This window comes from Mustelus asterias, chromosome 16, assembly GCF_964213995.1.
Source record: "Mustelus asterias chromosome 16, sMusAst1.hap1.1, whole genome shotgun sequence".
Lineage (NCBI taxonomy): Eukaryota > Metazoa > Chordata > Chondrichthyes > Carcharhiniformes > Triakidae > Mustelus > Mustelus asterias.
Genome location: NC_135816.1, coordinates 23,095,990 through 23,123,827, shown reverse-complemented (window position 1 = coordinate 23,123,827; position 27,838 = coordinate 23,095,990). Strand labels below are relative to the sequence as shown.

The 27,838-nt window shown below is 43.2% G+C and overlaps 1 protein-coding gene across 3 annotated transcripts in view; it reads right to left on the bottom strand.

The window, feature by feature from the left end:
- The window catches only part of LOC144505046 (teneurin-2-like), a 2,673,959-nt gene that overhangs the window by 54,871 nt on the left and 2,591,250 nt on the right, over positions 1-27,838 (bottom strand). For all 3 annotated transcript variants that reach the window (XM_078230751.1, XM_078230754.1, XM_078230752.1), the window contains 5 exons: positions 22,065-22,211; positions 14,821-15,037; positions 7,049-7,168; positions 5,179-5,440; positions 2,747-3,014 (listed from right to left, as the gene is read on the bottom strand). In XM_078230751.1, coding sequence (XP_078086877.1) covers positions 2,747-3,014; positions 5,179-5,440; positions 7,049-7,168; positions 14,821-15,037; positions 22,065-22,211 — 1,014 coding nt within the window. The remainder of the gene's footprint in view (positions 1-2,746; positions 3,015-5,178; positions 5,441-7,048; positions 7,169-14,820; positions 15,038-22,064; positions 22,212-27,838) is intronic.

The following is a 27,838-nucleotide window of genomic DNA, read 5'->3' as shown; positions in this document are numbered from 1 at the left end:
AAGAAACTGACGGGAATCGGAATCTGGGGGAAGAGGAATTAGAGCACGCAGTTAAAGCACCGGGAAAAAAAAAGACTTGCATTTATCGATGGAGGACCTTTCATGACCTTGAAATGTCTCAAAGTGTTCTGTAGATAATGAAGCACATGTTTGTGTGGAGTTTGCACATTCTCCCCGCGTCTGCGTGGGTTTCCTCCGGGTGCTCCGGTTTCCTCCCATAAACCAGCCCAAAGATGGGGTGGGTTAGGTTGGATTGGCCATGCTAAATTGCCCCTTAGTGTCAGGGGGATTAACAGGGTAAATTTGTGGGGTTACAAGGATAGGGTCTGGGTGGGATTGTGTCGGTGCAGTCTCGATGGGCTGAATGGCCTCCTCCTGTACTGTAGGGATTCTATTATTCTATGATTCTGAGTATAGTTGCTGTTGAAGCAATACAGGAAACACAGCAGCCAGTTTATGCAGAGCGAGATACCACAAACACTAATATGCTGACAATCAGAGAAACAGCTTTCCTTTTTTAAGCAATGTTGGTTGAGGGATAAATACTGGCCAGAACACGGGGGAGAACTCTGCTGTTTACCTTCAAAAAACAGAGTCGTGAGATTTTTTTTAATGTCACCTGACAGTGCTGACTCGGTTTAACATCGTGGGAAAGGTGATACTTCAGGCAATGACACACTCCTTCAACACTATACTGGTCTTTATACTAGTTATAGAGTCATAGAGTCATAAAGATTTACAGCATGGAAACAGGCCCTTCGGCCCAACTTGTCTATGCTGCCCCTTTTTTTTAAACCACTAAGCTAATCCCAATTGCCCACATTTGGCCCATATCACTCTATACCCATCTTATCTATGCAAATGTCTAAACGCTTTTTAAAAGACAAAACTATACCCGCCTCTCCTATTACCTCTGGCAGCTTGTTCCAGACACTCACCACCCTCTGTGTGAAAAAATTGCCCCTCTGGACTCTTTTGTATCTCTCCCCTCTCACCGTAAACCTATGCCCTTTTAGTTTTAGGCTCTTCTACCTTTGGGAAAATATATTGACTATCTAGCTGATCTATGCCCCTCATTATTTTATAGACCTCTATAAGATCACCCCTCAGCCTCCTACACTCCAGAGAAAGAAGTCCCAGCCTATCCAGCCACTCCTTGTAACTCAAACCATCAAGTCCCGGTAGCATCCTCATAAATCTTTGCTGCACTCTTTCTAGTTTAATAATATCCTTTCTATAATAGGGTGACCAGAACTGTACACAGTCTTTGGAGTTCAGTTTGAAACCTCAAGATGAAAGAACTACCACTGATCCATGGCTGACTTGCAGAAGATCTCACTTGGGTTAATTCGGTTTGTTCAAGTAACTCACAAGCATGTTTCCTTAACCTATGAATCCTTCAGCAGTCATGCATCATGCACACAAAGATGTTTACACAACAAACCAATAAATAAATCATAAATATACAATTGTACATAATTGCAATTATACATAATGATTTTATTTCTCTATGTACTGATGTTGTGCCATAGCATTTAAATGTCCCAATTGCTACACTTTTTTTCCCCTGTGTAACAGCTGCAATTGGCTTTGAATTGCATCATTCTGAGCTGTTACATTTGATAATTAAAAATGCAGAGAGTACTTAACTTACCCTGCCAACCTACCCATTTGGAAAAATAAATTACAGTTCTTTTAGAAAATCTTTTTTTTTGTGTGGTGATCCTTTTCAAAATGCTACGTTTGCAATTCTACATTAAGCTTCTGGCTACTGATGTTGTGAAAAGGGTCCAGTTTAGATTCAAGGATGCATTTCACAGCAGCCAGAACAACATGTCTGTGTGCATTACCTGAAAAAGGTGCAATAAGTTCCGAAGTCATTATTTGCATTTTTCTTTCAAGCCAAAATAATTCTCCCAGTGACTGGGGAATGTCCTGCGCTAGCTAGCCAGAGCTATGCTGGCCTGCATGTTCTTAATAAACGTGGTTACATCTGACCATCTGTGCTCTGAAGTTCTGCACAGCACAATGGGTGGGGTCCACTGCAATTTACTTCATATTTTCAAGATTTCACACAGAAAAATAGCTCAACCACCATGCATTACATAAAGTAATAGCTCTATGAAGGGCGATCTAGGGATCTAAATATAGGAGTTGGGTGTCAAAAACTGCATGAACAGTGTTAAATCAACCCTGTTGTTTTATTATGGTCTTGCAGTTCACTCCAGACCTGGGTTCAATTCTGGCCTTGGGTGACTGTCTGTGTGGAGTTTGCACGTTCTCCCCGTGTCTGCGTGGGTTCCCTCTGGGTGCTCTGGTTTCCTCCTACAGTCCAATGATGTGTAGGTTAGGTGGATTGGCCATGCTCAATTGCCTCGTAGTGTCAGGGGGATTAGCAGAATAAAAATGTGGGGTTACGGGGTAGGGCCTGGGTGGGATTATCGTCGGTGCAGGCCCGATGGGCCAAAAGGCCTCCTTCTGCACTATCGGGATTCTATGATTCTAATTCTTTGCGTCACTCACACCAATCAATAAATCTGCTTCATTGATACAGCTGTCCGAAAATTTCCCGTCTCATACACCCTGCAATCACTGACAGTGAGAACGGAGAATTTGGCACTCAGCCAAAACTCCACTCACTGCAGCGGGACTGGAAAATCCCAGCCGCGGACAAGGTCAGAGAATCCGACTCACTATATTTTGTTCTCCCTATTGTTCAACATAAAAGCAAACTTAAAATTCCTACCAACAGCTTCGGAGAGACCGTAGACCTTCTGACTGTAGGCGTCCGTTTTGTCCCATATGTAAGTGTAGGCCAGGTTAGGAGAAGCATGGAAATATTTCTGAAAGAGATGTCCTTCCACAGCCACCATCAGATGTACCTTAATTAAATTGATTGGCACAATGGATTGAGTCATTGTGACTTTCAAGAGGGATTTGTAGCCAGCGGTACGGGAGCTCAGATAGCATAACTTCAAATTGGAGCCCGGGATTTCGACTGCTTCGTGTAGAACCTGAACACACAACACAAACATGGTGAAATATCTGCATGGTCAAGCAGCTATTAAGGCTTAATTTAGAAAGGTTGCAAAATGCATCTTCGCTAATGACACATTATCATCCATTATTTAAAGCAGTAGAGTTGGATGTCGACCAACTGCAATGGATTAGCCCAGTCCATTAGAAAACAACACCAAAGTAATCATTTATGTGCGATTTGTGCTTAGGTTAAGGTCTGTGTTGCATTCTATTTAAAGAGAAAAAATTTCTTGTATTTTATTTCACAATAAAGGATCATTTCTGGTGGTCGTCAAAGATGATACTCGTGACAAGTAACCCTGTGTACTTCCCCTAAAAAAATGAATGTCATCAATACAACTCATAAAATCTGGGGTTATTTAGCCTACCATATATAACAGGAGGAATAAACAATGATTATTGATGGAAATACGACACTGTATAAGACACAGGAAATGGAGTCAGTAAACCAGACCAAGGAGCCTGTTCCGCCATTTAATTAATGGTGGCTTAACTTTATTTTAACTCCATTTAGCTGGCTGGAATAATGATTCCCTTTAAAATCTTCTGTGTGGAACTTTATCAAATACTTTCTGAAAATCCATATAGCCAACAGAGCTGATTGGAGGTGGGCAAGGCCCTGAAGTGGCTATTAATTCTCCACGTCAGGGCCACAATTGGCCCAAGGGTTGGCAGGCTGCCTGACACTCCTCCTGTAATAACTTTAACGAGGCACAGGAGGTGGGCCTCTTAGAATGTGAACTCCCTGATTGAGATCATAATTGCCTGCCCAATCAGGGAGCCTCATGTGTCTTTAAAACTGGGAGTGTCAGGTCTTCGGGCACCCGGATTCTGATGCATGTCTGAAGCACTCTATAAATGAAATAGAGTTTGTAAATAAAGGGAATCTGGTGCAGGGGCACGAGCCTCTGAGGAATTATTTGATCCCTCAGCCCCTGTAAAATGGGAGAAAGGTTGGGAACAGATGGGTAGTCATTGGAAAGGCCACACATTGCATTTTATGAGCCCCCCCCCCTCAACTCATCTTCAAACAGGCCAATGTGGGGCATAATTGTGTGCAGTTTTGGTCTATTGTGTGCAGCTTTGGTCTCCTTTTCTGAGGAAGGATGTTCTTGCCCTCAAGGGAGTGCAGCGAAGGTTTACCAGGCTGATTCTGGGGATGGCAGAACTGATGTATGAGGAGAGATTGACTAGGTTAGGATTGTTTTCGCTGGAGTTCAGACGAATGAGGGGAGATCTCATTGAGACTTATAAAATTCTAACAGGACTAGACAGGTTACATGCAGGAGGATATTCCCGATGGTGGGGGAGTCCAGAACCAGGGGTCACAGTCTGAGGATTCAGGGTAGACCATTTAGGACGGAGGCGAGGAGACATTTCTTCACCCAAAGAGTGGTGAGCCTGTGGAATTCATTACCACAGGAAGTATTCAAGTATTTAATGTATTCAGGAAGCGGCTGGATATAGCACTTGGGGTGAATGGGATCAAAGGTTATGGGGAGAAAGCAGGATTAGGCTATTGAGTTGGATGATCAGCCATGATCGTAATGAATGGCGAAGCAGGATCAGAGGGCTAAATGGCCTCCTCCTGCTCCGATCTTCTATGTTTCTGTAAAATCCAACCCCATGCAGCATTCCATACCGACATCAGGCTCGAGTCAAATTTGGATTTTGGTTCTATTTAAATGTAAGCAACAGGTCCAAACGGGCACCTTGCTACAGCTTTTCAGGTCGGAAGGGTGAGAAATTGGCTGGCTCCTAAGCTGAGACAGAGATCAGGTCAGGTCTTGTAGATACTTGGGGGGGATTGAAGGGGCTGGACACGCAATAGAAATTTTACTTGCCTAAAAGAAGTATCAGCAGGGCAGTGACATCAATGGGAAGACCATCTAGCTCTCCCACTGAACCTTTATTTGCCATTAGAGAATGTGTGGCCTTGAATCACACGATGGCACAGTGGTTAGCACTCCTTCAGTGTACCCGAACAGGCACCGGGATGTGGCGACTCGGGAATTTTCACAGTAGCTTCATTGCAGTGTTAATGTCAGCCTACTCCTGACACTAATAAATAAACTTAAACTTATTCTCCTCCCCATCATGCTCGATTTTGTGTTACACTGTCTTTACCCGTGCACTTACTTGGGTCTCAGGAATTATCGGGTTCTGCCCGGGGGAGGAACTAAAGAAAGTTGAAAGCGGTGAGGAGACAAGGATCGGTTCAGGCCGCACAAACCCACTTAGGTCGCAGCTCGGAATGGTGTTTTCCTCAGTCTTCATCACTAGAGTATTCATAGCATAGAAAGTGTTCCACGGAAGCCAGACTGTGCGCTCCTGGCTTAGGAATGGGGCACGCTCAAAGTGCAACGTAAGTGACGCACCGCCATTTGCAATCAAATCAAACCTAAAGGGGCAACAAAATAACCATAATTAAAACAAAAGCCAACCTAGAACAGAACCACGCGACTGTTGATATCATCGCCTGACCTTAGGCAACATAAAAATGACCATCAGAAACATTTTCCATTGCAAAATTCTTGCTAGACCCACACCAATGGAATTATTCAAATCAGAACAGTGCAGTAGGTAAGAACCTATGGTGATACTAGGACACAAATTAATTTTCTCTGCATCCCAAATTAATTATTAGAAGGTGCATTTTTTTGTTCATTGTGATTAACAGTGAACATCCCACGATGTTGTTCACAAGTCGGATGGTACATTGTTTCATAAGAGCAGAAGTGTTACACAAGATACTGAGCAACGTATTATTCTACTCTGAGGTGAAGCTGTGTGTAATCTGACTTGTCCCTTCAAGGTGACAAAGCTTGATTGCTGTAAAAAAAAAACCGCACCAGGTCAAGCAGAAGTTAATTGCTGTTAGTAATGATTGGTAGCGACTTCTAAATTCCCAGCTGAAGTCAGAGGAAACCAACATAAAAATTGTTTTCCCGTGTATTCTTAGAATTTTGAAGTGTGGTATCTGGACTGTAATCTATGTCAAAGCTTTAATATAAAGAGCTGTTCACAGTCTGGTGCAGAACAATTAAAAAGAAGACAACAAGAGTTCGGTGTCAGCTGGATGGGTTTGAGATGGCTGACGGCACAGCTAACGTGAAAATCTAAAGAAAATGCAAGCAGAGGTAGTCTCACCAACAGTATTATATATATTACATTTATTCCAAATAAATTGAATTAAAAAATTGAAAATATATATGTGCTGTTGCACTACTTTTGGCCCAGAATCCAAGTGTGGCTTGGAGTGAAAATTCCATATGGAATGACTGTGGGGGGAATGCTGGGGGCAGGGGAGGTTGTGGCAGGGGCGGTCACACATTTTGGATTGGGGTTACAAGTGCAGTGCTTTCACCAGTCGTGTTGGGGGAATTATCATAGATCAAAGTGGGACCACGGTCATAGAAGGACAGATTATTCCCACATTGGGCCACCGCCCATTGATGTAGAGTGGTGAAATCATCAATCTGCATCAAATATTGGAGAAGGGCACAGGTAGATATAGAGCAAGAATTAGGGCTCACTGCTGCCATGTGGGGTCAAGAAAGATCTGTGCAGGGTCAGGAAGGGTCTGAACCGGCCTGGAAAGGAATGAATGGAGGGCTGAAAGTGGCGGAAAGGAGGAGGGTGATGGACATATTGTCAAGTTGGATTTCCACTCACCAATGACTCTTGCGGGGAATAGATATGTGTGAGCTATGAGATGAGGGCTAGATTGAGATTGCCTATCATGTCCTTATGGAAGATTAGTCCAATGATGGTCACTGCCCATGCTCAATGACAGAGATAATCGCTGGGCATTTACCGTGTCTCAAAACTATACTCCTCAACCAGTCATCTCCTTCAGGAGAGGATAAAGATAGGAAGAAATTGGGAGCAATAAATTAATGAAACGGATCAAAATATTTCAATTAATGAATTAGGTATGTAAAATCCATGAAGGAGGGACCATGGTGGGTAGAGCAATCTCAATGAGAAAATCAAAGCATTGACTCACGTGCCATCCTGACGAGTAATTGTGTATCCATACTGAGGATATTTGACAAATGATACATTTACTCCAACCAATGGTGTTCCATCCTTTGTAAAGACTTGTCCTCTGATTAGCGAAGCTAAGCTGTGATTAAACAAAAACCCAAGACAGAGTTGAAATAGGAAACAGTACACATGCACACAGACACACACAAACACACACAGACACACACACACACACGCTTGCACGCATTAGCTGCTGAAGTTGAAACTGACGGCATATAAATTAACTCTTGAAATACTATTCCCACTTTTGTTTTTCATAGAATTTTTATGTGTAGAAACACCATCCTAATGTTTATGTTTTCTCTGGTCATCTTTTGGTTTATGGTCAAACTGCTGGGATATCTGCAATTCCTGCTAATCTGGTAATGGGCTGCACAGTCTTTCCATGGAGTGATACATCCACAAAACTAAGCGTACACTGAGGTTAAGAGTTTCCCACACATATGACAGGGTCTGCTGGAATTTAACCCATTAACAGTAAGCACACAACATTGCTAAATATTTCACAGCCTGTCCAAGCATGATCAACCAGTCGGCAAGGACACTTGGGCCTCAGGTGCCTCCAGGAAGACAGGCTCGTTAATAATAATAAGGCCTGCCTAACTTAGGCAATAGATTGTCAAGTCTTCTGAAAAGATATCTTTCCATCTTTAGTACTATATTTTGGAGCCATGAGGAAACTCCACTTGGTCCACCCAACCTCCAAAACAACGAAGAATCATCAATATTTAGTCTATAGCACACCACTCTGTTCACAACAGTGAGCCACTACACGCGTCATTGTTCTGATGCATGAAGCAATACCCATTTCAGCAGCATACAACAAAGCAACTTAGTTCTTCATTGTACCATGGTATCGCAAGCAAAGAACCTGCATTTATAGTCATTGTCCAACATGACATTGTGACGCAAATAGTTGGACTCCACTTAGTTGCCAAAATTTTCACACCATATCTGAACAATAGTGTTTTCCATGCATAATTATAAAGCAACAAGGATGCATATCGCAGACTTTAGGCCCAAGAAACTTTCCAGTTTGGCTCATCTGCCACGACTTTTTAAAAATTCACTCGTGGGACACAGGCTTTGCAGGCTGGGCCAGCATTTATTGCCCATCCCTAGTTGCCCTTAGAGGGCAGTTGAGAGTCAACCACATTGCTATGGCTCTGGAGTCACATGTGGGCCTGACCAGGTAAGGACAGCAGATTTCCTTCCCTAAAGGACATTAGTGAACCAGATAGGTTTTTCCAACAGTTGACAATGGTTTCATGGTCATCAGTAGATTCTTAATTCCAGATTTTAAAAAATCAAATGCAGACTCCACCATTTGCAGTGGTGGGATTTGAACCCAAGACCCCAGAATGTTAGCTGAGTTTCTGGATTAATAGTTGAACGATAATACCACAGGGCCATTGCTTCCCCAGGAGGACTGAAGCTGGGGCCTAAGTTGAGCTCAGTAAAAAAAATTGTAGCCATTCGACACACAAATTGTGTTTTTTAAAAAAAAGAAGTATATTCAACACTTTCTGATTTCCAGGGTAATACAAAATGTGTAAGCACATTTAGAGAATTTCTGGAAGAAACGCAAACAGTGGCTGAATATTATTTCTGTAAAAAATACTGAACATACGGAGATTGGTGAGCTTCCTTTCATGTTCTTGACTGTTAACAGTGGAAGTAATCACTCTCTGTAATTAAAAGGGTAACTTTACTAAAGCTTGCTGAATTTTTACATTTTCCACTGAAGTATCTACAATCTGTCAAGATTGTAATTTTAATTCCAATCTTTCAATCTTCAATAACCATAAAGTATGCAATTAAGATAGGCAGTCTATCTTTCTGTCGCTATTTTTGGATTCAGCAATACAGCTCTCTTTCGTAGGTGAGCCTTTCCTTCGTACATCCCAGAGTGTGATTTCAATTAACAAAATATCTTAGTAAATATTCAATAAACATGGAGAGCTCTGAAGAAGAATCATACGGGCTCGAAACATTGGCTGAAATTTTCCACGCTTGTCCGCGGCTGGGATTCTCCAGCTGCTGTGAATGGAGATTTGGCTGAGGACCAAATTCTCCGTTTTTGGTGGCAGCAGTGGCGTACATCATCAGAGAATTCCGAACATTTACTCTATTTCTCTCTCCATAGATGCTGCCAGACTTGCTGTTTTTTCCCCCAGCATTTTCTGCTTTTATTTCAGATTTCCAGCATCTGCAGCATTTTGCTTTCATTTTAAATTTGTGCCCTCTTGATCTCAATCCTTTCATGAGTGGAAGCAAGTTTCTCTCCATCTACTCTGTTCAGACCCCTCATGATTTTGAACACCTCTATCAAACTTCCTCTGAGCCTTCTTGTCCTGAAGAAAACTTGTCCCAAGTTTTCCAGTCTATCTTCAAAACTCCTCATCCCTGGAACCATTCTTATGATTCCTTTTTGCACTCTCCGCAATGCCTTCACATCCTTCTTAAAATATGGCACCCAGAGCTGAATGCAATACTCCAGCTGAGGCCAAACTAGAGTCTTATACAAGTTCAACATAACCTTCTTGCTCCTGTACACTGTGCCACTATTAACATAACTCAGGATACTGTATGCTTTATTAATTACTCTCTCAACCTGCCCTGCCACCTTCCATGAATTAAGCAAGTGTACACGCAGGTCCATCTGCTCCGGCATCCCCTTTAGAATTGTAATCTATTTTATATTGTCTTTCCACATTCTTCCTAACAAAATGAATCACATTTCTTTGTATTGAACTTCATCTGTCACCTGTCTGCCCACTCACTAACTTCTCTATGCCCTTTTGAAGGTCTACACTATCCTCCTCACAGTTCACAATGCCTTCAAAGTTTTACATCAATCACAAACTTTGAAATTGTGCCCTGTACACCAAGGTCCAAATCATTAACAATTATCAGGAAAAGCAAGGTCCCAATACTGACCTCAGTCTTACTGCAGCTCAAAACACATCCATTAACCATTACTGTTTCCTGTCACTCAAGCCATTTCATAGTCATGCTGCTACTGCCACCTTCATTCCATAAATTATAAATTTGCTCACGAGTCTGTTATGTGGCACTGTGTCAGACGTATTTTGGAAGTCCATGTACACCACCTCAACAACATTACCCTCATCTACCCTCTCAATTACCTCATCAAGAAACCTCAGCAAGTTCTTTAACCATGATATTCCCTTAAGAAATCCATGCTGGCTTTCCATAATTAAGCTGTATTTGTCCATGTGACTGTTACTTTTGTTGCAGATTATTGATTCATATGCGATACAAGAAGGCAGTCTAAGAGGCAGTAAATTAACATATTAACATATGTATTTTATAGGCATATAAATAGTAGGATAATAAGCAGAAAGTGGGACTGCTCAGGCATCAAAAAGGGGCATTGAGGGAGTGGACTAGGCTGAATGTATAATTTGAAAGTATCTTTATCAAGTAAGAAGATGCTGCAAAAGTGATAGCGAGGGAGGGGATAATTGAGATAATGGAAAGGTTAATAATTGATAAAGAAATTATATTAGAGAGGCTGGCTGTATTTAAAAGTGAAAAGTCACGAGGGCTTGATGGGCTGCATCCAAGGAAACCTAAGGGAGGAAATTGTGGAGATACTGACCATAATCTTTCAATTCTCCGATACAGGGATTGGTGCCAGAGGATTGGAGAATTACAATGGGTACGTCTTTGTTCAAAAAGGGGTAGGTAGGGATCACTGCAGCCACTATAAACCAGTCATTTTAATTTCAGTGGGAGGAAAGCTTTTAGAATGAATCATCTAGGATAAATTTAAGAATCACTCAGAAAAGGGCAGATTAATTAAGGAAAGCCAGCAGAGACTGATCATGTTTAACTAATTTCAGAGAATTAGAGACCAGGATTCTCTGATGTCGGACTCCCTGCCGCCGCTGCCAGTGAGAGTGGAGAATTTGATGCTTGAATTTGAACAGCACCTCATCTTCTGATTGGGCACTTTACAGCCTTCCAAACTGAACATTGAGTTCAGCAACTTCAGAGCATGAACTCTCCCCTCCACCTTCACCCCATTTCCACTTATTTTATTTCATTCTGTTTCTTCTTTTCATCTCATTCATCCATTTTTATCACCCTTCTTTCTCACTTCCACTTTCCCACTTCTCCATTCCCTCTCTCCTTTTTCAACATTCCCCCCTCCCCCCACCCTCAGGTCAGGGCAACTGCCTTAACCATCTGTATCTCTGTTCTGCCATTCATACATCCTTATCACTTAATGGACACATTTAGCACCTCTCCTAGCCTTTTCCATCCTCATTTTCCTCCCTTTGTCCCAATACAGCACCCCCCCCCCCCCCCCCCACCCTCATATTATAATTCTTTTCTGATTTTCTTTGCTCTTAGCTCTGACAAAATGTCATCCAGGCTCGAAATGTTGGCTCTATCTCTCTCCACAGATAGTGTCAGACCTACTGAGATTTTCCAGCATTTTCTGTTTTTGTTTCAGATCCCAGCATCTGCAGTATTTTGCTTTTATTTTAGGTATCTCTGACACGACACCTATGTCAGACTCCTATTCATAGACTACAGCTCAGCCTTTAACACCATTATTCCTATGAGACTCATCTCCAAACTCCGTGGCCTGGGGCTTGGCTCCTCCCACTGCAACTGGATCCTCGACTTCCTAACCCACAGACTGCAGTCAGTAAGGATAAGCAACAACACCTCCTCCACGATCATCCTCAACACTGGTGCTCCACAAGGCTTCTCAGCCCCCTACTATGCTCCTTATATATCCATAACTGTATGGCCAAATTCCCTCCAACTCAATTTTCAAGTTTGCTGATGACACCACCTTTGTGGGTCAGATCTCAAACAATAACGAGGCATAGTAGAGGAAAGTGATAGAGAATCTGGGTGAATGGTAAGGCGACAATAATCCCTTCCTCAATGTCAACAAAATGAAGGAGATTGTCATCGTCTTCAAGAAGCGTAGAGGAGGGCATGCCCCTGTCTACATCAATGGGGATGAAGTAGGAATGGTCGAGAGCTTCAAGTTTTTAGGTGTCCAGATCACCAACAACCTGCCTGGTCCCTTGATGTGGACGCTATAGTTAAGAAAGCACACCAATGCCTCTATTTTTTCAGGAGACTAAGGAAATTTGGCATGTCCACTACAACTCTCACCAACTTCTACAGATGCACCATAGAAAGCATTCTTTCTGGTTGTATCACAGCTTGGTATGGCTCCTGCTCTGTCCAAGACCGCAAGAAACTACAAAGGGTTGTGAATGAAGCCCCGTCCATCACTCAAACCAGCCTCCCATCCATGACTCTGTCTACACTTCCCGCTGCCTCAGCAAAGCAGTCAGCAAAATGAAAGACCCCTCGCACCCCGGACATACTCTCTTCCACCTTCTTCTGTCGGGAAAAAGATTCAAAGGTCTGAGATCATGTACCAACTGACTCAAGAATAGCTTCTTCCCTGCTGCCATCAGACTTTTGAATGGACCTACCTCACATTAAGTTGATCTTTCTCTACACTCTAGCTATGACTGTAACACTACATTCTGCACTCTCTCCTTTCCTTCTCTATGAACGGTATGCTTTTTTTGTATAGCACGCAAGAAACAATACTTTTCACTGTATACTAATATATGTGACAATAATAAACCAAATCAAATCAAATCAAATGATGGGGTTGGAGATCTCCTCTTCCATCCATGTAATCCCCAGTGTTTAGTCCCATTAAACACAGTAAATAACAAAATCTTGACCACTTCCAGCCAGTGGTAAACTGATTCTTTAAGTTTACGTTTATTTATTAGTGTCACAAGTAGGCTTACATTAACACTGCAGTCAAGTTACTGTGAAAATCCTGTAGTCGCCACGCTCCTGTTTGGGTACACTGAGGAAGAATTTAGCAATGGCCAATGCACCTAACCAGCACATCTTTCAGACTGTGGGAGGAAACTGGAGCGCCCGGAAGAAACCTGCGCAGATACAGGGAGAACGTGCAGACTCCGCACAGACAATGACCCAAGCTGGGAATCGAACTGGTGTCCCTGGTGCTGTGCGGCAGCAGTGCTAACCATTGTACCGCCCCAATTCTTGTAAGATGTTGGACAAATGAAGAAGACTGGTTGCAAGGACATGCAATTTTGAAAGAGTTTGATGCGGAGAAAAGGGGAATTCAGCAGACAGATGGGGTCAGAGTCCCCATCCTCGAGAGGGGATGCAGGAAAAACAGATCAAGGGTTAAGAATTAATGGGAGGGGAATCTTCACACTTTTGGTGGGGGGGGTGGAGGGGGGGGGGGGCGCGTTATCTGATGGGTATGGCAGTCCCGAAAAGCAGGCATCTCTTCCATGCCCTGCCACTAATTCGCCATATTTCACCTGTGGGTTGGATATTTGGCATGGCCTCCCTCTGGTAAAATTCAAGTGGCAACAGGTGGAGGCTCTTATGTGGCCATTAAAAAGCTAATGGGTCAGTGCATCACCCAAAGCCTCCCTTACCGTGGGTAAGATCACAGTGGCGGGGAGGGAGGTGGATGCTGGTGGGAGAGGGTAGGCATTGAGCATGTCGCTACTACCATGGTGCTTGATTTCACCCCCCCCCCACCCCCCCCCCACCCCCCAACCTGCTATCGCACCCATAGGGGAGGGTTGTACAATTGCTTGAAAAAGGAAGACTCTTTACCACAGCCCATTTCAAGTCTGAGTTAGACCAATGATTGTCCTAGACGTGACATTATCTATACTATCATAGTGCCAACGGAGGTTATTTTAACTCCAAGAATGGGTGGTCCTGAAAAAGAGAAATGTAACATTTTTAAACCCAATCCAATTTGAATGTTGGTGAGTCCACTTCTTGGGCACAGACCTGTCAATAAAAGCTTTTACGTAGGCTGTCGGCCTCCATTTTAACAGTTTCTTTTATTTTTAATTCACATCAGCTAGATTTCCCAGAACTCAGGCACACCAGCAGGCAAAGGGAAGTGAAAAAGGTTAGATCAACAAGTTAATTGAATTTATAGCACTGCTTGTGGGTCAGGGGGAACAGGAATGTTTCCTCCAGGCCCAATAAGTTTACATACCATGCAACTGACTCTTCAAACTCCGCATGATCTCCAAGTGCCATCCAGCCCGCTGAGATCTCCAACTCCTCCATTCCCAATTTCTCACTACTCCAAATTCCCCAACCCCCTCTGCTATCTCTGACCTCCTACTGTCCGTGGTCTTTGAGGCTCCCCCCACATAACTGCCATCCATTCCTCAGCAGCCTTCCCATTGCATGGCAACCAGTTTGTCATTAAGGGTGGTTGTCTGCCACAAGATCGATGGGAAAGATGGAAAAGATTCCATGAACGTAAGTCCTGCAGGATATTTGGGAAATTCTTACTTCTGGGGTTCCATCCAAAAATCCATCTTCCTCACTTTTCATGGCCCCGAGTAAATATTGTGGCCAAAATATATGTGATACTTGCAATTATGACAAATACAGATTCTTTATGTCAGGGTGAATCAAGGTATGAACTTGCTATACATCCTTATGAAATATACTTACTGCAAAGCTCTGACTTGACTACCTCGAATTGTACCAAACAAAACCTGCTTAACCACTGGAAATGTCAAGCAATCTTTGGGTTTAAAGGTCTTCAGAAATTAAGTTTGGTTCAAAAGCTGATTCTATGCACAATGTTTCATTTTCACTTGTCTCTTTATCTTAACAAAAGAAAACTTTCTTTACCTGCCATTGAACGGGTTTTCCCCCGGGATTATGTGAGTTCTGTCCTTGCCCACTAGGAGCTTAATGCGGTCATAAAAAGATCTCACAACTTGAGTGGAGAGTTCCCATTGGTTCTGCTGGATGATGTCCAAGGGGTCATGCGATCCATGACAGAGAGGGTTAGACTGGCAGCTGGACTGAAGGCAGCAGTCTGGATCCATGCAATCTATCAGTCCATCTACAGCAACCAGAGAGAAGGAGATATTTATTCAGCAAATGATAAATTCAACTTTGCAACATGATGGTCATGCCCTCTGCTCATCTTTTCACAGGAGGACACATTACAAAGCTAGTTATGGCAAACTTTGTGCCATATTTATTTATTCGTTCCACAAATTGGCTTACATTAACACCGCAATGAAATTACTGTGAAAATCCCCCAGTCACCATACTCTGGCACCTGTTCAGGTAGACTGAGGGAAAATTTAGCATGGCCAATGCACCTAACCAGCACGTCTTTCAGACTGTGGGAGGAAACCGGAGCACCTGGAGGAAACCTATGCAGACATGGGGAGAATGTGTAGACTCTGCACAGACAGTGACCTAAGCCAGGAACCGAATCTGGGTCACTGATGCTGTGAGGCAGCAGTGCTAACCACTGTGCCACCATGCCACCCCGTTGCTGCACCATTGCAACTTCATAAAACTTTGGTTAAGCCGCACTTCAAGTATTGTGCTCAATTTTAGTCACCACATTACAGGAAGGATGTGGAGAGGGTGCAGAAGAGGTTTACCAGGATGCTGCCTGGATTAGAGGGCATGAGGAGAGGCTGGACAAACTAGGGTTATTTTCTCTGGAGTGGCGGAGGCTGAGGGGAGACCTGATAGAAGTCTATAAAATTATGAAAGGCATATATAGCGTTGACAGTCAGAATCTTTTACCCAGAGCGGAAATGTCTAATACTTAAGGTGAGAGGGGGAAAGTTCAAAGGAGATGTGAAAGGCACGTTTTTTAGACAGAGAGTAGTAGGTGTCTAGAACGTGCTGCCAGGGGTGGTGGTGTAGGCAGATACGATAGGGGCATTTAAGCAGTTTTTAGACAAGCACGTGAATATGCAAGGAATAGAGCGATATGGACCAAGGGCAGGCAGAAGAGGTTAGTTTAATTTGGCGCTATGTTCAGCACAACATCGTGGGCCAAAGGGCCTGTTCCTGTGCAGTACTGTTCTATGTTCTTACAAATCTATGTCCAAAGTTATTGTTGTAATTATGAATTGAAAGAAGGTGAAAAGCTGAAAAGGTCTTGTGGTGTTCAAAGTGCTGAAGGTGGCTTATCAGTATAACACATGTTATACGTTCTGGGTGACACAGAGGTTAGTACTGCTGCCTCACAACGCCAGGGACCCAAGTTTAATTCCCGGCTTGGGTCACTGTGTGGAGTTTGCATGTTCTCCCCGTGTCTGCAAGGGTTTCCTCCGGGTGCTCCGGTTTCCTCCCACAGTCCGAAAGATGTGCTGGTTAGGTGCAGTGGCCATGCTAAATTATCCTTCAGTTTACCCGAACAGGCACTGGAGTGTGGCGACTAGGGGACTTTCGCAGTAACCTCATTGCAGTATTAATGTAAGCCTACTTGTGACTAATAAATGCACTTTACTTCACTTTATGATGGGGTGAAATGTGGCAACATAACCTTCCAAGAGACATGTACATAAATATTGAAGAAAGCTGGTCCTTTTCATGAGGCACAAGGAATCTGTAATAAACACCATACCCCATAGCATCATTCAGCCTTTCCTGTGGCAAATATGACAAGAAATGGTGAGATATTGCACATTACCAATATCTCATTGATCTAGACAATTAAAAGATAGGTGTTCCAGTTATTTTTGTTCTAGATTCTCATTACCGGGCAAACCTGGCAGTGTTTCATGCTGTTAGACAGTTAGTGGACTCCTCGTCTGCCCATTTAATTCTCATGACTATATCCCAGAGAGACCGTCAGTCAACATAAGCACATTTATCTGTCAGCCAGCCCCATCAGAAACACAATAACGCAACAATCTTCACTAAGTTAATCTGCCGCCCAATCCTGCATTTATCTTGCAAACAATCAAGTACTCAGCAAACTGTGGAGAACTGCTATTTCGCAAAGCAGGAGACTGTGAATGTGATATCAAAGCCTCCTTAGAAAGCACCATCAGCAAAGTCTCAGTGATGTACTATCAGCTACAGGGGACGACTTGACGTTCTCAGGCACAGCTGCCACCCTGGAGAATCAGAATTAACATTGGACTTGTTATTTGCTTATATTTATTATTGACGAGTACAATGTTGTTGTAGCTTGTTTGACTCCAGCAGCACATCTTTGATCTCGAAGAAGAATCATTGTCCAATTTAATAACGATTTCAGTATTCTCACCAACATTAACAGCCCGCCAACATTATCTTTACATTGGAAACCTAAGAGTTCTGGGGACATGAGGTTCAAACTGGATTATCTTGTTGGAACAGCTAGAGAAGGATCCCTGCCCATGTGTGACCTAACCCCACTTCACTGGAAGCAGTGAGGTGCAGAGCAAGTGCAATAGTGCTCAGTGTTATACTTCTCACTGAACCTAATCTGAGGGGAGATGCAGGTAGGCCCAATCTGGCTGACTTGGCTTAGCTCTTGTGCACTTTTAGGTTTAGTAGTCTGACTCCTTCGCACTTCCAGGCCTCAGTTACTTAGGTCTCACATCTAACAGACTCAGCAACTCCCTCCAATCAAGTTCCTCCTAAAGATGCCATTGTTCAAAGCACTGTCAGCATTCTAAATTCAACTGTGGGCCATATGATTTATGGAAGATTTATAATGCTTACGATTCGCATGGGTACATTAAATATGCATCTTTAAGTTCTCACATTAATAATGAGCTTTGGAAAAAACTTGCACAAGTCACTCAGCTTTTATCGACCAGTGTGAGTTAGCAATGCCGTGTTTCCGAATCATAGAAATGAACAGATTGAAAATAAAGTGTTTAAATTAATCACAGTTCTTTACAATTGACAGTTTCTTTTTAAGGAAAGTGTTCCGAGCATTGAGGCACCGATACGCATTGCTAATAAGTGGTGGGGCGTGGGTTCATGCCCATCTCAGTCTATCTGAGTTTCTGAATTGAGTTACATTACCATCAGGCAGCAAAGGCTAGATATTTGTCTATAAGCAGGTGAGAGAATTATCACTGCATTACTCTCATGCAGCTGTTTTCCTGGGCTTTGTTTCAAACTCTCCAGGGGAAAAAAAAATGAAGACCATTCTTCAGGACGCTACTGCAAACAGCTCAGGAGAAAAATTGTGGGAACAATTAAAAAAAAGTTGTGTATTTTTTTCAACTGAATATTTCTGTGCGGCAAGGTGGCACAGTGGTTCGCACTGCTGCCTCACAGCGTCAGGGGTCCAGATTCGATTCCCGGCTTGGGTCACTGTCTGTGCGGAGTCTGCACATTCTCCCTGTGTCTGTGTGGGTTTCCTCCAGGTGCTCCAGTTTCCTCCCACAGTCCAAAAGACAGTAAGTCGTCTCACAACACCAGGTTAAAGTCCAATCGGTTTATTTGGTAGCACGAGCTTTCGGAACACTGCCCCTTCATCCAGTGAATGCAGGATTTGGTTCACAACAGGGCATATATAGACACAAACTCAATTACAAGATAATGGTTGGAATGTGAGTCTTAACAGGGAATCAAGTCTTTACAGGTGCAGACAATGTGAGTGGAGAGAGGGTTAAGCACAGGTTAAAAAGATGCGAATTGTCTCAAGCCAGGACAGTTAGTGAGATCTTGCAAGCCCAGGCAAGTCGTGGGGGTTACAGATAGTGTGACATGAACCCAAGATCGCGGTTGAGGCTGTCCTCATGTGTGCAGACCTTGGCTATCAATTTCTGCTCAGCGATTCTGCATTGTCGTGTGTCGTGAAGGCCATCTTGGAGAATGCTTACCCGAAGATCAGAGGCTGAATGCCCTTGACTGCTGAAGTGTTCCCCGACAGGAAGGGAACACTCTTGCCTGGTGATTGTCGAGCGGTGTCCATTCATCCATTGTCATAGCGTCTCATGGTCTCACCAATGTACCATGCCTCGGGACATCCTTTCCTGCAGCGTATCAGGTAGACAATGTTGGTCGAGTCACAAGAGTATGTACTGTGTATCTGGTGGATGGTGTTCTCACGTGAGATGATGGCATCCATGTCGATGATCCGGCATGTCTTGCGAAGGTTGCTGTGGCAGGGTTGTGTGGTGTTGTGGTCACTGTTTTCCTGAAGGCTGGGTAGTTTGCGGACAATGGTCTGTTTGAGATTGCAGTTGTTTGAAGGCAAAAAGTGGGGGTGTGGGGATGGCCTTGGCGAGATGTTCATCTTCATCAATGACATGTTGAAGGCTCCGGAGAAGATGTCGTAGCTTCTCTGCTCTGGGGAAGTACTGGACGACGAAGGGTACTCTGTCCGCTGTGTCCCGTGTTTGTCTTCTGAGGAGGTCGATGCGGTTTTTCACTGTGGCATGTCGGAACTGTCGATCGATGAGTTGAGCGCCACATCCTGTTCTCACAAGGGCGTCTTTCAGCATCTGTAGGTATCTGTTGCGATCCTCCTCATCTGAGCAGATGCTGTGTATACGGAGGGCTTGTCCGTAAGGGATGGCTTCTTTAACGTGTTTGGGGTGGAAGCTGGAGAAGTGGAGCATCATGAGGTTATCCGTGGGCTTGCGGTACAGTGAAGTGCTGAGATGACTGTCCTTGATGGAGACGCGTGTGTCCAAGAATGCAACCGATTCTGGAGAGTAGTCCATGGTGAGTCCGATGGTGGGATGGAACTTGTTGATGTCATCATGGGATTGTTCGCCATGAGTCCAAAGGAAGAAAATGTCATCAATGTATCCAGCGTATAGCGTCAGTTGAAGGTCCTGTGCGGTGAAGAAGTCTTGTTCGAACCTGTGCATGAAGATGTTGGCATATTGAGGTGCGAATTTGTTCCCCGTGGCTGTTCAGTGTGCCTGGATGAAGAACTGGTTGTTGAAAGTGAAGACATTGCGGTCCAGGGTGAAGCGAATGAGTTGTAGAATTGCATCTGGAGATCGGCAGTTGTCAGCGCCAACCGGGATCTTGGGTTCATGTCACACTATCTGTAACCCCTTGCCTGGGCTTGCAAAATCTCACTAACTGTCCTGGCTGGAGACAATTCACACCTCTTTAACCTGTGCTTAACCCTTTCTCCACTCATATTGTCTGCACCTGTAAAGACTTGATTACCTGTTAAGACTCGCAATCCAACCATTATCTTGTAATTGAGTTTGTGTCTATATGTGCCCTGTTTGTGAACCAAGTCCTACACTCACCTGATGAAGGGCAGCGCTCTGAAAGCTCATGCTACCAAATAAACCTGTTGGACTTTAACCTGGTGTTGTGAGACTACTTACTGTGCCTACCCCAGTCCAACACCAGCAACTCCACATCGTGGAGTCCAAAAGACGTGCTGGTTAGGTGCATTGACCATGCTAAATTTTCCCTCAGTGTACCCGAGCAGGCGACTAGGGAATTTTCACAGTAACTTCATTGCAGTGTTAATGTAAGCCTACTTGTGACAATAACAAATAATTTAAACATTTTTTATTATTGATAAACTATTAGGCATGTGGAAACAAGGCTGTAGGCTGACAGTGAAGAGCCATTCAATCAGATAATGAAGTGTCCACTTTCCCATTGTTGTGGAAGGTGGTACATCATGAGGATGGACATTAAAAACAGAAAAAGCTGCAAATACCCAGCAGGTTTGGCAGCGTCTGTGAAAAACAAAACTGCTAATACCTCAAAGAGGTTTCATCAGAAAAGGGGGAAGATAGAACGATTGAACGAATGATAGAATCCCTACAGTGCAGAAAGAGGCCATCCGCCCCATCGAGTCTGCACCAATTCTTCGAAAGAGCATTTTACCCAGGACCTCCCATCTGCCCTATTCCCGTAACCCCCACGCATTTACCATGGCTAATCCACCTAACCTACACATCTTGGGACACTAAGGGGCAATTTAACACAACCTAACCTGCACATCTTTGGACTGTGGGAGGAAGCCGGAGCATCCGGAAGAAACCCACGCAGACACGGGGAGATAAGAATAAGGGAAAACAGAAAAGCTGGCAGCATCACAAGGCAAGTTAGAAGCTCTCTTTAAATGTTGGAGGATGGGGGACCTATTGCTGATACCATTTTTTAAAGGGCTTTCTGCAATGAGAATACTTTTTTAATAAGTGAGCCGCTTGAAACAAATCCTTTAGATTAAATAAAGGCAGTATAAAAAGCGCAAATTATAGCAAAGGGAGAGGGATTAATGGTGGAATTGATGAGAGAATGAGTTAGATCGTAAAATACTAAGGTGGAAATAGCATTTAAAAGTGTGCAAGTCAAGGAATGGATTAAAAGATTAACTCACAGGCCAGGGAATTTGCATGGAAGATAGCTGAGAACATTATTCTGTCAATTTCAAGTTTGATAGGATGCTGCAACTTGGAAGATGATAATGATGGGCTTGGAGCAAGGAGGGCTAGAGAATTCAGGTGTTTAAAACCATTAAGGGAAGTGGTTAAATACATGCTGACTCCTTCGAATCAACATCAAATCATTACAAATAGATGGAGGGATAAAATCAAGGCCTGTTGAGATGTAGGGGAAGGAATCAAAGGCATATGGAACATAAAACAAGGTTATTGTGAGTGAGTCACAGTGGTGAGCATTTGTTAAGAGACCAAATAGAGGTATGTTGCAACAAAAGATGAGTTCTTAAATTGAATATTCAGGAGAGATTATCTTTAAAAAAAAACCCTCGAAGGAATGGCAAAGAATCAAGTGATGAATGAACTATGCATTAAAAATTCCTCCATTTTCCTGCTTTCTGCTTGCCCTCTTACTATGATAATCAATTTAAGATTGGCAAGAGCCTATAGAAAATTTTAGAGTGTGAAAGCACAACCTCCCCGTTTCATTGCTCCCAAACTCAAGAGCGGGTTTTCTTAAAGTGTCTGAGAAAGTCGTGGAATTCTCATGTTGAGAAAATGGATGGCAAAAATTGGATTGCCTGAGGACTGTGATTCAATGCACCATCTGCATCTCTTTACATTGAAGATTGACTGCCAGCTTCCAGTTTACCCTGGGAGTGCGTCAGGGTTGGTGGGGCCCATTCTGCAACTCGGTATAGATTTCTCATTTGCAACCCAACATCGTTTCCCCCACCGTAAGCTCACCTCCTTCATTGTCTTTGCCATCTGTACAAGATGTCTCCATTGCAACATTGCATCCTGGTCCTCGCCAGCCAGTCTGGCAGACGCAGTGCCAACTGTTCTGGCTGAGGGTGCACCTCCCATTGCCATTGCACAGATCAGGGCAGCCATCTGTTATTTTTAAAAAAGAAGAGATTAAAAGGAGACGTTATGAATAGCAATTCAGCGGCAAGATCCAAAGTGCCTATTAGCACATCTTAATACATCTGAAACCTGAAAACACATTAAGGCAGCAAAATCTATATGAAGGATTGATTTGAGTCTTGCCAGTTAGTATTGTATGAATCTAACCTTTAGTTGCTAAAGCTATTCAATGATTTGATGCTAAAAAAAGGATAAAGTGTGACTTTAGTACTTATTAAAATAAATCTCCAATGTAATACCTTTTGACCATAAAGTAATCCATATTAGAGTGACTGATGAAGCAGGCAAACCAATTTTCAAAACTAAAAGATTGGCTTATGAACCAAAAGGGAAAATTACATAGTACCTTCCAAACGTTTTGCCACTGATTAAATGAGGAGTAATTAGATAAAGCATTTTGTTGCTGCCGCAGGGCTTATGGTCCTGTCAACAGCACTTTGTTGAACTTATTCCTCTACTTCAGTAGTCTCTTGTTATGTCTCCTCTGTTCAGCAACTTATGGTGGGCTCCAGTTTCGCGTGTGGCAAATTACCGTTCTTAACTGGTGATTTGAAGCATGAGTATGGAGAGGTCTGGATCTATTTTGCGCACCATTCTAGTAGCAAAGCAAAATGTTGAATGGATTCCCGTCCTATCAACTTTGAGATTAAGCATTGTGCTCCCACCACCATATCTGGTCTTCAGCAGCAGCACTGAACTAGGGGAATTTCACAGTAACTTCATCGCAGTGTTAATGGAAGCCTTACTTGTGACTGATAAATAAACTCTAACTTTAACTTTTAACTTTAACTTGAACAGTTGAAAGTGAATGGACAAAATATTTTCAATCACATCCAAGGGCAGAGAGGGTGCAGGATGGGCCGGGGTGCGATCATTTCTGCGTCTACCTCAAATCAACTTGCCTGAACAAAAGGAGGTAGGATTAGCAGGAGGACGTCACCCACTATGTGATTTGATTTGACTTATTATTGTCACATGTATCAGTATACAGTGAAAAGTATTGTTTCTTGCACGCTATACAGACAAAGCATATTGTACATAGAGAAGGAAAGGAGAGGATGCAGAATGTAGTAGTACAATCGTAGCTACGTTGTTGAGAAAGATCAACTTAATGCAAGGTAGGTCCATTCAAAAGTCTGACAGCAACAGGGAAGAAGCTGTTCTTGAGTCTGTTGGTACTTGACCTCAGACCTTTGTATTTTTCTCTTGATGGAAGAAGGTGGAAAAGGATTCTTGACTAGAATTCCTACATGAGGGTGTGTGGTGGTATTGAAGGAACGTCACTGGACTAGCAATCCTAAGGCTCAGGCTAATGCTCCAGAAATATGGGTTCAAATCCCACCATTTGAATTCAATTTATAAACCTGGAACATTTTTTAAAAGTTCCTCTCGGGAACATTGACCATGAAATCATTGTTGATTGTCTTCATTTTTCATCTGGATCACTAATGTCCGTCAGGGAAGGAAACCTGCCTTCCTTACCTGGTCTGGCCTACAGACGAATCCAGAAACACAGCAATGTGGTTGTCAATTAATGCTATCTGAAATGGCCAAGCAAGTCACTCAATTGGATGATAGTGCTACAAAACCTAAAAGGAATGAAACTGGATGGACTGCCCAGCATTGACCTGGGCACCAGAAACCACAATGGCAAACCCAGCCCTATTGATCCCGCCAAGTCCTCCTTACCAACATCTGGGGGCTTCTGCCAAAATTGGGAGAGCTGTCTCACAGGCTAGTCAAGCAGCAGCCTGACATAGTCATATTAAGGAATCATAAGTTACAGGCAATGTCCAAGCCACCACCATCATCATCTCTGGCTATGTCCGCAGGACAGGCTTACCAGAGCTGGTGGCACAGCGGTACACAGTCGGGAGAGAGTTTTCCCTGCGAGTCCTCAGGATTGACTTCATCTTATGAATTCTCATGGCATCAGGTTAAAGGTGGGCAAGGAAACTTCCTGCTGATTACCACCAACCACCTCTCCCTCGGCTGAAGAATCAGTGTTGAACATCACTGGGAAAAAGCACTGAAGGTAGCAAGGGCACAGAATATATTCTGGATTGGGGGCTTCAACGTTCATCACCAAGAGCGCCGCAATAGCACCACTACTGACCCGAGCAAGCTGAGTCCTAAAAGACATAGCTGTTAGACTGGGTCTGCAGCAAGTGGTGAGGGAACCAACAAGAAGGAAAAACCCACTTGACCTCGTCCTCACAAATCTACCTGTCACAGATGCATCTGTCCATGGCAGTATTAATAGGAGTGACCACTGCACAGCCCTTATGAAGGCAAAGTCACGTCACTTTGGGAATACCCTCCATTGTCTGTGTGGCACCACTGCCATGTTAAATGGGATAGATTCCAAATTGAACTAGCAACTCAAAACTGGGCATCCATGAGGCGACATGGGCCATCAGTGCAGCAACATTCTATTCAATCACAATCTGGAACCTCATGGCCTAGCATATCCCTGCCACCACTTTTACCATTTCCACCAAACCAGGGGATCAACCCTGGTTCAATTAAGAGTGTTAGGAGCAACATCAGGCATATGTAAAAATGAGATATCAACCTGGTGAAGCTGCAACACAGGACTAATTGCATGCCAAACAGTGCAAGCAGCAAGTGATAGAGCCAAGCGACTCCACAGCCAACAGGTCAGATCTAAGCTTTGCAGTCCTACCACACATCCAGTCGTGAATGGTGGTGAACAATGAAACACCTAGCTGGAGGAGGAGACTCCACAAATATCCCCATTCTCTATGATGGAGGAGCCCGGCAGATCAGTATCACATACAAGGATATAGCATTTGCAATGATCTTCAGTGAATCACTGCTTCAATCTCCAAATTTTTACAGGATCAGGGTGTCCATTTGCTGGATGGAAGAATGTCCAGCCTTTACATTGTTATGATGAGGGAGCAAGAAAACAGAATTTGTTTACATGTATTAGCTAATATATTAATTTGTCACATAGTATTATATATATTTTGTATATATGTGTGTGAGTGTAAGTGTGTAAAATGCAAACATTAGCTTCAACTTGCTTTTAAAAGGATGCCTAATAGTGAGACTCAACCTGCTATATGTGTGATGGTTACTTAAAAGCAGACTGAATTTATGTAGTTTATGGATTGTTGAATGAAGACTGATTGTTTTGACTGATGGATTAATTTTACTTTGAAAATTCAGTGCCTAAGACAAAAATATGTTAGATTGAAGAAAATCTAGCACCAATGACTGCAACTGTATAGTTAATGAAAAGGGTGATAGACTCAATCAGGAAACATAAAAAAGAACAAGCAAAGATAAAAGATTATGGAACAATAATTAGTAATGATTTTATCTTTCTTATTTTTTGAAAAATGAAAATGCTTTATTGACATATTCTTAGAAATAGAGGTAGTTAAGTAAATTGGATTTGTATTTGTGGGTGTTAGGAATAAGCTATATCTTTAAGTTTACATTTTAGCCTTAAGTTTAAGTTTATTTTATTGAGAAAGGGGGAACTTGAGTTTTGGTTTCACTTTAAAAGATGCCTGCATTCTAATCAGGATTTTTTGCCTCTTGAAGTAGAAAAATACTATGCTGTTGCCTAGCAATAAGGGGCCAACAGAGACAAAAAAAGGTTGGGTTAGTTGGAAGAAGGTGTCTGAACAGGCAGCAGAAGAAAGGGACAGAAGTCCCAAACTAAAGAAAAGCTGCAAAAACCAGGGAGTAAGGACAAGAAAATGTCCCAAGATGACAGCTAAGCCAGGGATCAAGGACAGGGATCAAAAACAGTTCCTACGGACAGGGGAGAAAGTTCCAAATTAGGGAAACCAGCAGGAAGCAGACTAAAGCAAAATAAGCTTGTGAGGAACCAGAAGATCTGAAGAGACAGACAAAAGTGGGTGACTCCTGGCTATGGGCCTGTGAAGCAGTAGTAATTGCCCTGGCATTTCAGTGGCATGAATATAACTTGCCGCTTCTTGGCTAAAACCTGAAAATTATCCAGGTCTTGCTGCATATGGACTGCTCCGGTATCTGAGGAGTCGTGAATAGTGCTGAACATCGTGCTATCACCAGCGAACATCCCGACCTCTGACCACTGATGGAGGGGAGGTCATTGATGAAGTAGCTGAAGATGGTTGGGCCTAGGACACATTAGCCTGTGGAACTCCCAGAGTGATATCCTGGGATTGAAATGATTGACTTCCAACAACCAAAACCATCTTTTTTTGCACTTAATAAGGCCCCAACCAGTGGAGAGTTTTCCCCTTGATTCCCATTGGCTCCAATTTAGCTATGACTCCCAATGCTACAGTCAATCAAATGCTGCACTGATGTCAAGGACAATCACGCTTGAGTTCAGCACTTAGAGTCACAGAGTCATAGAGGTCTACAGCATAAAAAAGGCCTTTCACCCTAACATGTCGGCGCCGGTCAGAAATAACCACCATGTTTGAATTAACCATATCCATGTTTGAAATAAAGACGTAATGAGGTCAGCAGCTGAGTGACCCTGGACAAACCCAAAATGAGCAGCATTGAGCAAGATTTTTTTCATTCACTGGAAGTGGGTGTCGTTGGCTGTGCCAGCATTTATTGCGCATACCTAACTGCCCTCCATTTCAGACGGCATTTTTAAGAGTCATTGCTATGGACCTGGAGTTACGTGTAGGCCAGACCGGGTAAGGATGGTAGATTTCCTTCCCTGAAGGGCATTAGCGAACTTATGGGTTTTTATGACAATCGACAATGGCTTCTTGGTCATCATTAGACTTTTACTTCCAGATTTTTTATTGAATTCAAATTTCACCATTTGGGATTTGAACCCAGGTCCCCAAATCTGGCCCTGGGTCTCTGGATTACTCATCCAGTGACAATACCACAATGCCACCACCTCCTCAGTTATTTCTGAGTAATAGCACCTTGCATCTCTTCGCTGATGATTGAGAGTAAACTGATGGGGAGGTAATTGGATGGGTTGGATTTGTTCTGTTCCTAGTGTACAGGACATACCTGGACAATTGTTCACATTGCCGGGTACATGCCAGTGTTGTAGCTATAATGGAACAGCTAGTTCTGGAGCACAAGACTTCAGTACTATTGCTGAAATGTTGTCAGGGCCCATGGCTCTTGCTGTATCAAGTGCCTTCTGCCATTTATTGATATCACATGGAGTGGATCAAATTGACTAAAGACTGGCTTCTATGATTCTGGGGAACTCAAGAGGGGGCCATGAATTCAGCAGCCCTCCAATGTGCTATTTAAATTGAGCTTCAACAACTTACAGGTTAGTTGATAATGGACAAAATAGCCCACTTGATTGGGACCCTCTCCATCACCTTAAACATTCACTCTCTCCCTACCAATGCATGTGGTTGTAATGTGTACCATCTACAAGATGCACTGCAGCAACTCTCCAAGGCTCTTTTGACAGGACCTTCCAAAGCTTGTGAACTCTACCATCTAGAACGACAAGGGCAGTGAGTTCATGGGAACAGCACCACCTGCAAGTTCTCTTCAAAGCCACACACCATCTGGACTTGGAACTATAATCATCATTCCCAACAGCACTGTCGGTGTAACTACATCACATGGATTGA